Raw genomic sequence first — 13139 nt, 5'->3', positions numbered from 1 at the left:
TTTGCTCCATGATTGTTGCTTACAGTTTCTTATTACAAATTGTTACCTTGTCTTTTCTTTCTATCAAGTGCACTTTTGTCCCCAAAGTTGTGGAGCTAATTTCTATTAAATAAAGAGCATTACTTCTTTTGTTTCGAGCCAGATAAATGGGTCTAAATCAAGCCCCCTGGTAAAATAAAAGCAGCTTCCTTCTTTGTTGTTGATGTCCTGCTTCTTGCAGCAGAAAGCATATATAGATAGCTCTATCTTAGCTTGTTCTTCACTAAAAAATTTTCCCCTTTTATTGTCGATATTGAACCGTAAAAAATGTTAAAAACAGTGAAATATGAAGCAGTTATTTCGCCCAGTCAATAAATTCTAATCATGTTTTGAGTGTTGACTGGGTGGCGGACGCGTCTGTGCAAGGAACCGTTTCGTGCTTTCAAGGACGCCAAAAAAGATTGAACCGCCGATACCAATCCACAGGACTCTTGGTCCAATGCCCTGCAGTAGAAAAGTAGATGTATAAAGTTCTCCCTGCAGTGTCAATATTTGCTTTAGGTCTGATGTAAATTCTTCAGGAGGCTCTACCTTAAGAAGAGCAGGAGGCCCTTCCTCCCTAACAATTGTTTGAACACAATCAAAGATCCCCTTATACTGGTTTCCAGATCCCTATGGAAAACCAAACATGAAAAATTGAATCTTATAATGCCCTGATAATTACAAAACAGAAGGGTAGATAATGATCTTGAAGAAGAGTACTATACCTGAACCATTAACCTTGTCTTGATAACATCAAGAGGAGTTGTTATTGCTCCTGTTAATGCACCTACAAAAAAGGTGATAGTTTTCAGGACATTTCATTCAAACACCAGGGTAATGGGTAGTAAACTTGTATTTTTCAAGGATGTCATAATACCAGCAAAAGCACCAATAATAGCATTCTCAGGATCATTTAAATCTCGCCGAGCCTGCAAAAAAAGGGGAAAATACTGGTGACGTTATCAATAATGCAATTACAAGTATGTTTATCCCATGTCAATATAGAGAACAATACAGCATGCATGTCAAGAACAGGTCTTCTTGTCATACTGTCAAATATGTAGATAGCAAAGTAGTCAGTTGCCAAAATTATTTCTAATTCTTTCCCGTCTAGTGTTTCAAAGGAAAAATAATTTTATAAGTTCTAGCCATCTAATTGGTCTGCCTTCTGTCATTTTTTTTCTTCAAATCATAAAAATACTATTCTTTACTTGTGAATCCATAGGCCAGCATTTTACATAGCCAAACAACCTTAAAAACCTCCCCTGAGCTTCACTTGTAGTATTATTGGTACCTTCTAATACTGTATTCCTCCTCGCGTTCCCCTTTTGCTAACAATTTTTATGTAAATGTTTTTGCCTAAACACCCAACCTCCATTTATTAAAACCTTGCAGTTTATAAATTATTGGGTCAATGCCCGTAGCTTGGTCTAATTTTAACTATAATTTATTGTAGATGTGGGCCAACTTAAACACATAACCATACACACACACTTCAGAGTTCATTCCTCAGGGTTTCAACAAATTGCAGGTTACACAAAACAATACACACACTTCAAAGTTCATTCCTCAGGGTTCCAACAAATTGCACATTCAGGACGACCCTCGCAATGTGTCTTACGAGTTTTCTCTGCTGACATTATATTCTTTCATGCAGAAAGGGAACTCATGTACCATAGACACAAAGGGCATTAAAACATATCATATCAAGTAGCTTTTGAGTACCATAGAATGCAACACGTGGAGAAGAGAGGGCAAAATAATCAAGTAACTAAAATAACAGGCAAATCCATTAATTAGTGCGCCATACTACCAGCAAGAGAAAAGATCACATGGAGGAGAGCTTACCGCTGCCTTATAACCAATCCTGAGTTGCTCGTAGATGCAGAATTGAATGGCATCAAATGGAAAATCTCGTAATAAAAAAGATCCATAACCCTACACTTCAAAAATATGGGTCAGGTAATGTCCAAAATAATTCACAGCTTGCAATAGTTTAAGGATTCTCAGTGGTAAAATACAAACAAGCTGATCCTCATAAAAAGAACCTTCTTAACCTCTATCCAGGACAGAAACACAGATTACATGCCTAAATTTGACAATCCAGAGTAACATTAAAAAAGATGCAGGGTGGATTTGCACATTCATGATGGTAGGAGAGAGGGAAAAGTGAGGGCATCTCATACCGCATAAAGACCCTTAAATCCCTCCTTTGATGCAATAAGACGAACAGCATCAGAAGCAGAAGTAAACTGCCCAGTCTGCATCCTTTGCTTTACAACCTGAGTTGTTAAGAAAAACAAAATGCAATAGGATAGGACTAATAAGTCAGGTTTGAATATGAAAATGCATGAACAAATATAACTACCTCAGTTGGAACACGAATAAGTGAAGCAGCAATTCCTCCTACGGCCCCAGCAGTCTGCATAACATTGTGCGGCCAAACCATTAGTCAAAATCTAGTTGGACTAGGGGTGAGAAATAAAGGAAGTTATTCAGCCAAATCATTAGGTTGACTGGATGTTTCAAGTAATGGACGAAGGTTTATTCAATAGTAGATGTAAATTGTTACAGGGATGAACTAGTATGTAATGGGCTTGATCATGAAATATATATCTGCCAATAAAGAATAAATAGAAGAATCTCTCACCAAGTGAGCAAAAGCACTAAGGTTTTCAGGGAAGAGCTTCAATAGTTTCTGTTTTGTAGGTTCATAGACACCAACAAATAAGGCAGAAGCCCTGTGCATAGAAACGTTATTACCAGTCAATTGGAACCCAGAAGAAAGAACTATGAACATTTATCACTCATTTCATGCAGCAAAAGAAATTGAAAAGAAAAGGTGCTAAAAAATAAGTAATAAATTCATCTCCGTACCAAAATTGTTTTCGAAATTATCCATTAACATTGCAGCCTCCTACATGTTCTTGAAAACACAAATGATTACTAGTATAATTTTATTTTCTTCTTCCAATCACTCTGAAAGTTAATCACAATAACCAAAAATGAAAACAAATATCGTGCTGAAAGAAACATCCGGCCACTTTCATTTTAAGCCTTACTCTTAACTGTTCCCAGATTAGACTAACTAAAGAAACTATTTTGTTTCACTTTATAAGGCAGTTAAGAAGCTAGCTATCAGAGTACTGTACAAAAAGAAGAATGAAGTTGATTAAGAAATGCAGAATAAATGGTATTAAATATTTCTTGGACTGATTTGATGGTGTAACTGCCACCCAATACCTTTAGAATTTAGAGAGAGAGAGAGAGAGATTATGATGTCTTCTGCAGATTGAGCATGTTTATGATCATCCCCATGAAAGAAGATAAATGGCAATATCAGAGGACGCCAAGTTTGTTACCTTGAAAACTTTCTGCTAGGACGGGTTTATTTGTTATTTACTTGCAGTCTAATGCATTCAAGGTCGCAAACTAATTTCTTGATATAAATTTAAATTATTTATTTTAAAAATAAAAAGGGGAAAAATAATGTTCAAATAAACTCAGTGAACTGATTTTCACATCTCAATTGTAATTTCTACATGCTATTCAGGAATAATAATTATAATAAGCCTTCTCTAGTAAATATGACTAGCGAATTATAAAACAATTTTCACATACACTAATGCTAGGGAAACAAGAAAGTTGTGCAATTAAAGCACTTACGGTAGGACACCAGCAAGATTCCCAGCCAATCCAGAATAAAGCCCCTTCAAAACTATTTTACCTCCACCACGAGCTGCCTAAAGGAAAAGAAGGTAAACTTCAAAAAGTTTTGAGCGGAAAGTTAAAGTTAATACCAAAGCAAGCACTTGATATACACTCCTTGAGCTCCTTGTCTATTTTCTGTAATTCACAATAAGAAGCATTTCAATCTCATAATTACTGACACATTAATTTATTTGCACACAGATTTTGCTCTTGGACCAAATGTTATTCATTCCACAGGAACAAAAAACAGTAGCAATTGTCTAGACTATCTCCATACATACAAATAAAAGATAGGCAGAGAAAAATGGGGATAAACAGGTGTGTATAAATGCAAAATGATATAGGATAATCTCTTAACCTAACACTTTTTCCAGTAGGAAGGGCAAAAGAACTGGAAGTACAACAGTAAGGGCTAGAACCATTTCCATTTTTCATTGGAAGAAAACCAAAGGGATTTACATATTTCTGTACTCAGAAAATTTAATCTGTTCATTAATGGAAGAAGCAAGGAGAAAAGAGTCAGACACTGAAGTGAGTTAATTTTATCCCAATCCATTCCCTTCATTGCATTCAACCAAACAGCTAAAAACAAGAAGTTGATTTTGTTATTCCTTCCATTTCCATTTTCCTCTCTCCGTTTTGCTTCCTCTCCAGTGTCCTTTACTCCAACAAAAATTATTGTGTAAAGATCAAGCCAAAGACTTGGACTAAACATCAGGAAAAAAGGAAATCCTTAACCTCCATTTCGAAATGTATTATAAGTACTCAAGATTAACCTGCCTGCAGCCGTGTCTTTATCGTATCAATTGGGTATAAAGCCGTTTCAACCACAACACCAGCTGTACCTCCTGCTATGATACCCTCTGCAAATTTTAAGAACAAGTCAGAATACATGAATATATCATCAGAGTTTACCAAACTAGCCATACTGATATATAGTGAAGGCAATTTCTGCAAAGAAAAAAAATTACTACTGGATCTATGGTTCTCTTATGTTTAAAGAAAGAAACAAGAAAAATTATTATTCACAACCCTCATTCCAGAGAATTATTATTCTCTAAAGGGACAGATTCATTATTTCCAGACTGGACACATGCACATAAGTTATAGAGGCTCATGCAACAGACCTGTTTTTGCAATTGCTTTCACTTAAAAAAAAAGTTCTGACAGTTTTTTTTTTTCATGAACTAATCTCTCTATCCAATTTCAATGGTAGTCTGTTTTTTCCATTGACACTTCTTCAATTATTATTACACATACCAAATAGAATACGTAGGAAATTGAAAGGTTTTTCCTCTTCCATGCTGACTGATGCAAAGCACTTTCTTGTTTCCAGCTGTAAGTTTTGGATCTTCCTATTGGATACATCTGCAAAACCATATCAACCGTTCAAACAATAAAAAACAGGTAAAACAAAAAGATGGGAGAAAATGTTGAGGTAACATAAAAAAATGTCCAAACCAAAAAGCCATCCTTAGTTCAAGATACAATAGTGTCCAGTTGCATTTTCTTTTGTTGTTATAAATTGATAATTAAAAGAAAAAAGCAATTCCTGCAGACATGTGGGTAAATGCAAAAGTTCAAGATTCAGTCAAATTGTATATACCCATTCTAAATGTATCTCAACAAATTCTGCATTATTCTTAATACCAAGAGTTCATTGGTACTAGCTTCTCTTTTGCTGGAAATAAAAATAGAATCATTGCTTGAGAATCAAGAACAAAAGAACTACCGAGTTCCATCTTGCTTAACCCAAGATGTTATGAACAATTTGGCTGCACCGCGTGAATACTAAATACAACTACAACAACAACAACGACAACAAAGCAATGCCATTAAAGTTAATCCATGGATTCCTCCTAGCCAACTCTGTCTAAACACTAAACAAAACTGATTGTACCAATAACAGCCCACAAGGAAAAAAAAAAGGCAATTAACGCCAGAAAATTGAAATATGTAATAAACCGATGTATGTCAAACAAAGAATAACTAAATGTTGAAAGTTGGTTAATTACCTGAAGAGACAATAGAAGAGCTCTTGGTGTCAATGGCCAGTGTAAAAGGACCCATGTCTAGAGGACCAAACCAAACACTTTTCAACTTTCCACTATACTTTCACTGAAGAAGAATTTCCTGAAAGATTAAAAACACAAAGTGTGGAACAATTAAACACTCTGAATTCTGAAATAATACCAGAATTTCACTCCTTGAAAACAGAAAAAAACAAAGAAAAGGCAAATGGGTTGTTTCATTTCAATACTTTCAACTCATCTTGATGAGGAAACTGTGCAGTAAGAAGAAAAAAAACAAATAAAATTGAGAGATAGAAACGAGGAGAAAGTACCCTCTTTGGCAGAGTGGCAATTCTGGTAAGTTTGGCAGTGTACAAGGAAAGAGATAGAACAAGAACCCTGCTCGGTTCGGTTTTTCTAATGCTGTAATGACAGCAGCAGCAATGGGCCAAAGTCAACAGATGAGCCCATTTTGCAACGTGGGCCATTGGCCCTAACCGGTAACGGTAAAATTTTCATTTTTTGGTGAATTTATTTTGAAAGAAAATGAATGACAAGTATTTTTATTTGAATTAGTATTTATTCCCATGTGTAATTATTTTTGTTTATTTTTAAAATAATGATATATAAAATATAAATATTTTCAAAGTCTAAAGTTAGTTGTATATAAATAAGAGACAGTTATATATAAAAAATTATTAATGTTTCAATTATATATTATTGAAATTTTATAAAATATTCAATACTATTAGAATTAAAAAATGTTTTTTAATAAAAATCATTCAATGCAATTAAAATTTTTATTTAAAAATCAGAAAATTCTTCTTAATAATTATAGTTAAAAATATTTTTAATGAAAGTCATTCGATACCATGAAAATTTTAATATATTTACAAATTATAGTTAAAAATATTGTGTTTTATACGGTTTGACAAATGCCTAACTAATTCATAGATGACACCATTATACTATTTTAATTATTCGTATTTACATGTTAATTCACATTGCTTTTCAAAAAAAATTAATTCAGTTGAATCAATTTATCTAATTCATTTAAACTCATTTATTGAATTATTAATAATTACAATACTTAAATTAACTTATTTTTCATGTTTATATAGGTTAATTATATTCATGTAAATTAATCTTGTCGTGTTTAAATAAGTTAATTATATTTACACGTGTTAATTGTATTATATTATGTAAATTGTCTAAAAGACATGTCTTGCTCATGTCAAGATTAAATAATTGTGTCATGTTACACGGCACAAGTATGTTCTCATATGAAAATTTAATAATTATTAAGTCTTTTTCTAAGTTGTTAATTAAGTAGAAATTAAGTTACTTATTGTAATACTATATATAAAAATTCTTGCCGGCAATTATAGTTAATTAGCTCCATTGAGCACAAATTCATTAGCTAATAATATGCACGCATCAAATGGTTCTATGGACTGTATATGCAACAGGCCATGAATGTCTTCAAACCTTTTCTTCTTTTCTTTTCTTTTTTTTTCATTTTTTCGAGATTTAATTACATTTCATGCATGCATTTCAAGTTTATTATAATAATTCTGTCAAATTAATGAAAACTATAAATCTATTAATTAATATGACATAATAATATATTATTTTTTAAAGACATATTTTTTATATAATTGAATAATAAATTACGTAAATATCGATTTAAATTTACTATCATAATCTACTAGACTGTAGACTTCTCGTGATTTGTACTCTGATTTCCTTATTGCTTAACATTTATATACAAACTAATATTAGAAAAAAAAAAGTTAGGGTTACTAAACGAAATCTAGGAAGTTTTTTGTATGACAAGTTCCTACAGCAAAAGATCGCCAAGTGATGCTTGTCACTTTCACTGATTTCCCGTGCAGCCATGAATTCTTCATCAAAATGGCAATTTAGAACCTTTACAAATCTCAATTTTCTTTTTCCTCGACTTGGTATGGACAAAAAGGAAAAAGAAGAAGAGGTGTTCCCAAAATTTCCTTATTCTTTTCTGACTAGAACGGCCAAAATTCCCTTGAATTGGATTCCAAAAGTCTAACAATGGCTGCAGCCATGGTCCTCCTATGGGCCTGTACATTGATATTGCTCCCTGCCAGTGTTGTAGCACAAGGCCTTGGTGTCAATTGGGGCACGATTGCATTCGCACCCTTTGGAACCCAAAATTGTTGTTAATATGATCGAAGACAATGGTATCAGAAAGGTTAAGCTTTTCGATGCTGATCCATATACTCTGAATGCCCTGGCCGGAACTGACATCGAGGTCATGCTGGGGATTCCGAATTGTTTGTCACAAAATTTGTCAGAGCAATACAGTACAGCCCAGGCTTGGGTCAAACAAAATGTCACTGCATATCTTGGTAAAGGGGGTGTAAATATTAGGTAAGTTGATAACCATATAGTTTCTAAGGATCGGTTCTACTTTTTCTTTTTCCTTTTTCTTAATCTACCAGCTCATTCAACTTCTTATTATAATTTTTATTTGATGCATTCATTTTTTTTAAAAAAAGAAGCATTTATTTATTCATCCACTACCAATTAGGCCATGATAAGTCTTTATTCTTTAACCTGTTCGGCAGAAAACTTTTAGTGACATGAAATGACTGGTGTAGGCAAGAAGACTGAACACTTGCAAATGATATCGTTGCACAATAATAAGCCCTTGGCAGCATGCAATCATTTTCCTACCTTATAAGCAACAAAAACAGAAACCTTAACCTGGTAGACTTGACATCAACAAAGTCCTTAACCTATCAACCAGTCCTATAAAACACAAAAACCCACCACTCATAAGTTCTCAAAACCAGGTTCACCTCAAGGAACATTTTGAGTATTAAGAGTGTTTAATACGCAAGATATATGAGAAGATATAATAATAAAAAAAAAAGATACACAGGAATATTCATGTATATAAGATTAAAAGTATAATTGAAAAAGATGTCACAAAGAATTTAACTAAAAATAACTATATCAAACGTATATGATATTGAAATGGTATCTAAAAATAAGAAGTAAGGGTTTAAATCAAGCAACCAAAAAAAAATTTAAGAGTTAATCTTGTTAATCTAGATGTTGAATGTTTTCTACTAATTTACTGGTACGTGGCTGTAGGGAATGAACCATTCTTGAGAAATTACAATGGTTCGTTTACCAGCTCTACATTCCCAGCGATGAAAAACATTCGCAAGGCACTGAACGAGGCTGGTGTTGTAAAACAAATCAAAGTATCAACAGCCCTTAATGGTGATGTTTACGTGACGGCTTCGTACAAACCATCAGATGGTATATTTTGAGACGATGTAGCAGATGTCATGGGCCAAATATGTGAATTTCTCCAAGAAAATGATTCACCTTTTATCATCAACATCTACCCTTTCTTTGATCTCTACCAGGATCCCAGATTCCCCAGAGAATATGCATTCTTCGATAACCAGATCACGGTTGACGAAAATGGTCTTGAATACCGCAATGATTTTGATAAGAGTATCGACACTCTTGTTGCGGCACTACAAAAGGCCAAAGCCCCGGCTGTACCGGTCATTGTTGGGGAAGTTGGATGGCCAACGGATGGCGATTTTTACTCCACACGACAAAATGGTCAGAGATTCTATAATGGTCTGATAAAGAAAATGGTTAGCAACGAAGGAACTCCACGTCGACCAAACAAGAACTCTGATGTGTATATGTTTTGTTTGTTGGATGAGGATTTTAAGGATATTGATCCAGGTATGTGCGAGAGGCATTGGGGAATTTTCAGCTTCGATGGACAACCCAAGTTTCCAATGGATCTTTCAGGGAAAGGAGAGAACAAGTCGCTTGTGGGCGCGAAAGGTGTCCCATACTTGGCTAGGCAGTGGTGCGTGCATAACAAAGAAGCTAACAACCAGGAGGATTTGGCCAAAAAGGTTGAATATGCTTCCAATAATACGGATTGCACAAGCTTAGCAGCTGGAGCTTCATGCTCCGGAATGGGTACTGATATGAACGCCTCAGTTGCTTTCAACATGTACTAGCAAATGCAACATCAGGCTGAGGGAGCATGTGATTTCCAGGGTTTAGCCAAGCTTGTCAAGCGGGATCCATCCAACGGGACTTGCCAGTTCCCAATTATGATTGAAAAATACCAAGCTACACATCCCCCCGGGGGGCCGAATTCGAAGTCTGCTTCGGGACCATCAGGGTCAGATTCAGATTCACCAGGGTCCGACTTAATTTGGCGATTCATCCTCTTTCTATCCCTCTCGCTCTCCTTCTCCCCGATTTCTTTTTCTAATTGTTGTGGGCATTTGCATTGTTCTGCTTGCATAAATAGCTATAGATTTGATGTTCAAAAGAGAAAATGCAAAAGTTTTTTTTTTTTAATTCTGAAATGAGAGAAAATGTGAGTTCAATACATAGGAGAGTTTTTGTATTTAAGGGGGAAAAAAAAAGAAGAAATATATAGTGATTGCACTTTAAAAAAATATATATATAGTGATTGCAAAGATGTTCATAAAACACTATTACTAAAATTTAAACTTCCATTTTAAAAATTTTGGGTTCTTATCCTAGATTTGTAGCGTAAAATTTATTGGATAAGAGTAGGCTGAGAGTGGCGTTCACTCTTGCTGTTTATAAGAGAATGGAGGTTGAAAGTCACCTCCGGATGGGCTGTGTTTTGCAGAAGGGTGAGGAGCTGGTATGTTATGGCTATCAGACAAAGTGTGCGTTTCTAGGGTGCAAGAAGTAGCAAGAGAAGGAAACAGGCCAGATGGTTTTGTTTCTTATTCTTACTTGTTCTGCACCACTGGTTATATTCTATTTGATGAATATAAACTATTGTCCAGATGTCAATGTGGTAATAGTTTGTGAATTTCGTATAGATACTGGTAATATTTTTGTAAGCCAGGTTGCTGATGAAAGTGCCCAGGCTGAAGTCTCCTCAGTCGGGTTACTTTGTCTTGCAAGTGCAAGGGTTTCCTCTGTTTTGATTTGAAGAAGCTAAATTTTCAAAACAAAAAAAAATGCATTAAAAACACAACCCTTGGGTCCTAGCAAGATCATGGACGTAAGTCAATCGGTTTTTTCACTGCATTTTATTAAATGAGTTCAAGGTGACTTCGATGGTGGCAAGGATTGAAGGTCAACGGTATACTGCATAAAATCCACTGCATGTCCATCAAAATTCCTTTTTTTTTTTTTTCTGACTTTCTCTTTCGCTCGTTCCGCAATATCTCTGCTGTTCTTTTCTTTCAGCTTTCTCTTTTGCTCGTTCTCCAATATGGTTGCTGTTGTTTTACTTTCAGCTTTCACTTTTGCTCGTTCTGCAATATCTTTGTTGCTGTAGAAGTTTAGGATACCAACATGTCAATCCATTCCGTTTTTGCTACTGATCACTCCAATCCATTCCCCTTTTTGCTGTTCATCACTTCAACTTTGGGACATTCTTTTACCAAGATTTTGGCTAGAGTCTCAACAAGATTGTCAAGGACATCCTTGCTTGAAAGTATCGATTTCAACAATGCAATGCTGTATAGAAAAGAAGCTAAAGAAGAATTGATTAAGTTCATGGGAAGTGCTTGAGAGAAGTCAAAGAAGAGTTGATTAAGCTTGTTTGGGGAAAGTGCTTGAGAGTGCTCGTTTATGATAAAGATCATTACAGTCGATACATGAAAGATGTATACTGATATTTTTGTGCAGGAGGTAATGCTGGCATCACCAAATCCTGAGACGCCATGGGATTAGAGGAAGGACAGCCGAGGAAGGAGATAGTATTGTCCTTGCTGAAGCAAACATATTGAGAAGGAAGAACAAATCATATGGATTATCCTTATTTAGGGAGTATGGTGGCTGAAGGCTTCGATCTTGGATATTATCTTGGGGTGCAGTTTGTGTTTTTTGATGCTGTCATGTGGTTTTGTTTGTGGTTGGGGATTATTTGCTAGTATTTTATATCATTGATATTGGTTTAGGTAATATCTAATGTATAATTTATATATATATAAAATAGGGTGAATGTTTGATTAAGTTAACTTTGTTAAAAAAATATTGTTAACTGACTTAATTGAATTCACTATAAATTTTAATCAAACTGATCGAATTTTTATATTAACTTAATGAATCGATTATTGAATTAACTCGGTTAATTTGATTATTAATAAATTAACCGAAATATTTTAAGCCATGGGCTTGGATGCACTCAAGCCCACTTTTCCCAGCGTGACTAGTTATTGTTGGATGAAACCTCGCTCTTTTTTGTGTGGGGACTGTTGACAAGACCTTGACCCCCTCGGTCTAGGCTCATGTTAACGGCCTTTATTGCCTTTGTTCCAGCTGCCCCTGAGTCTTCTGGTTGGCTGGCACCTCAAGAAGAACCTGTTTGCTATGGAGTTATGTGTGCTGACAAAAAAAGTTTTCTTGGCCGGTGTTGGTGTGCTGTTGTCAAACGAAGGACTGGTTAAGCTTAGGAATGTGCCACCTCTGCTTGATAGGTACAGCGCGTTTTTTGGGTTTGAACTTTGAAACCTAATCTTAATACCTTCATCTAAAGGTAAGTTGTAGAAGAATTGGTTGATGAAAGCTGGAATTGTATAGAAATGAAGGGTGGAATGGATCCATGTTCAAGGAAGTGAGGAAAGTTGGTGTGCTTGGCTGCTGCTTTGGGATGCCATGGGTGTCTAAAACTAAAAGGATGGATTCTGATCAGTTGTTGGTTAATAGACAGGGTTAAGCTCATGAGTTAGTATAGGAAATGCATCCTGGTTGTGGTGGAATGACCCTTATTTGCTCCATTGTTTTTGCCCATCTAGGGAGCTGTACATATTTGTGTAGATTTTAAGGTTGATCTCATCTACAGCCTGGTAGGCTTCTGTTTATCTCGGTTCTCTCTTGTAGGAAAGTCACCAAAGTAAGCTAATGTCCCCTGGTGCAACCTGCCCCACTACCTTGTAAGGGTAGTTTCGTATATCTATTTTTCTGAGTAATGAAATCATACAAATTGCTTCTAAATAAATAAATAAATATATATATTTTTAATGACTTATGTCCATATAATGATCTAAAATTACTGATCACCATTTATTTTAATATTTACTTTTTTATATATAATCACTAATTGAATATATATGATCAATTAAATTTGTTTTTGGAGTTTTTAAATTTCTTACACTAATGCATAAGATAAAGATGCAATTTGTATATATTTAAGCATATTAGGTTATGGTCCTTGGCCTCCAAATTAAAAACCAAAACTCTTATCCTAATTTCTTAATATTTTAAATTATTATAATGATTAATGAAAGTGTGTATGTAGGTAATTACTTTTTCGTTTTTAATTTTTTTTCCTATTTTCACACATATTAAGAAAAAAATATGACTTTTGCTTATCTT

The 13139-nt window shown here is 34.7% G+C and overlaps 1 protein-coding gene and 1 pseudogene across 2 annotated transcripts; one reads left to right on the top strand and one right to left on the bottom strand.

The window, feature by feature from the left end:
* On the bottom strand, positions 171 to 6145 carry LOC18611703 (S-adenosylmethionine carrier 1, chloroplastic/mitochondrial). Of its 2 annotated transcripts, none has more exons than XM_007048098.2 (13): positions 6077 to 6145; positions 5748 to 5865; positions 4993 to 5100; positions 4509 to 4595; positions 3688 to 3760; positions 2672 to 2762; positions 2390 to 2443; positions 2208 to 2303; positions 1870 to 1959; positions 899 to 950; positions 747 to 808; positions 571 to 651; positions 171 to 483 (listed from the first exon to the last, which is right to left on the bottom strand). In XM_007048098.2, the coding sequence occupies exons 2-13, from the start codon at positions 5800 to 5802 to the stop codon at positions 358 to 360; spliced, it is 975 nt and encodes a 324-aa protein (XP_007048160.1). In that variant the 5' UTR covers positions 5803 to 5865; positions 6077 to 6145; the 3' UTR covers positions 171 to 357. The 2 variants fall into 2 exon arrangements, with proteins under 2 accessions (XP_007048160.1, XP_017979585.1); XM_018124096.1 differs by lacking the exon at positions 6077 to 6145 and adding an exon at positions 5993 to 6074.
* Positions 7815 to 12480, top strand: LOC18611702 (annotated as a pseudogene).

Source organism: Theobroma cacao, chromosome 1 (assembly GCF_000208745.1).
Source record: "Theobroma cacao cultivar B97-61/B2 chromosome 1, Criollo_cocoa_genome_V2, whole genome shotgun sequence".
Lineage (NCBI taxonomy): Eukaryota > Viridiplantae > Streptophyta > Magnoliopsida > Malvales > Malvaceae > Theobroma > Theobroma cacao.
Note: the sequence above shows the minus strand (reverse complement) of the source record. Positions and strands in the feature narration are given on the sequence as shown.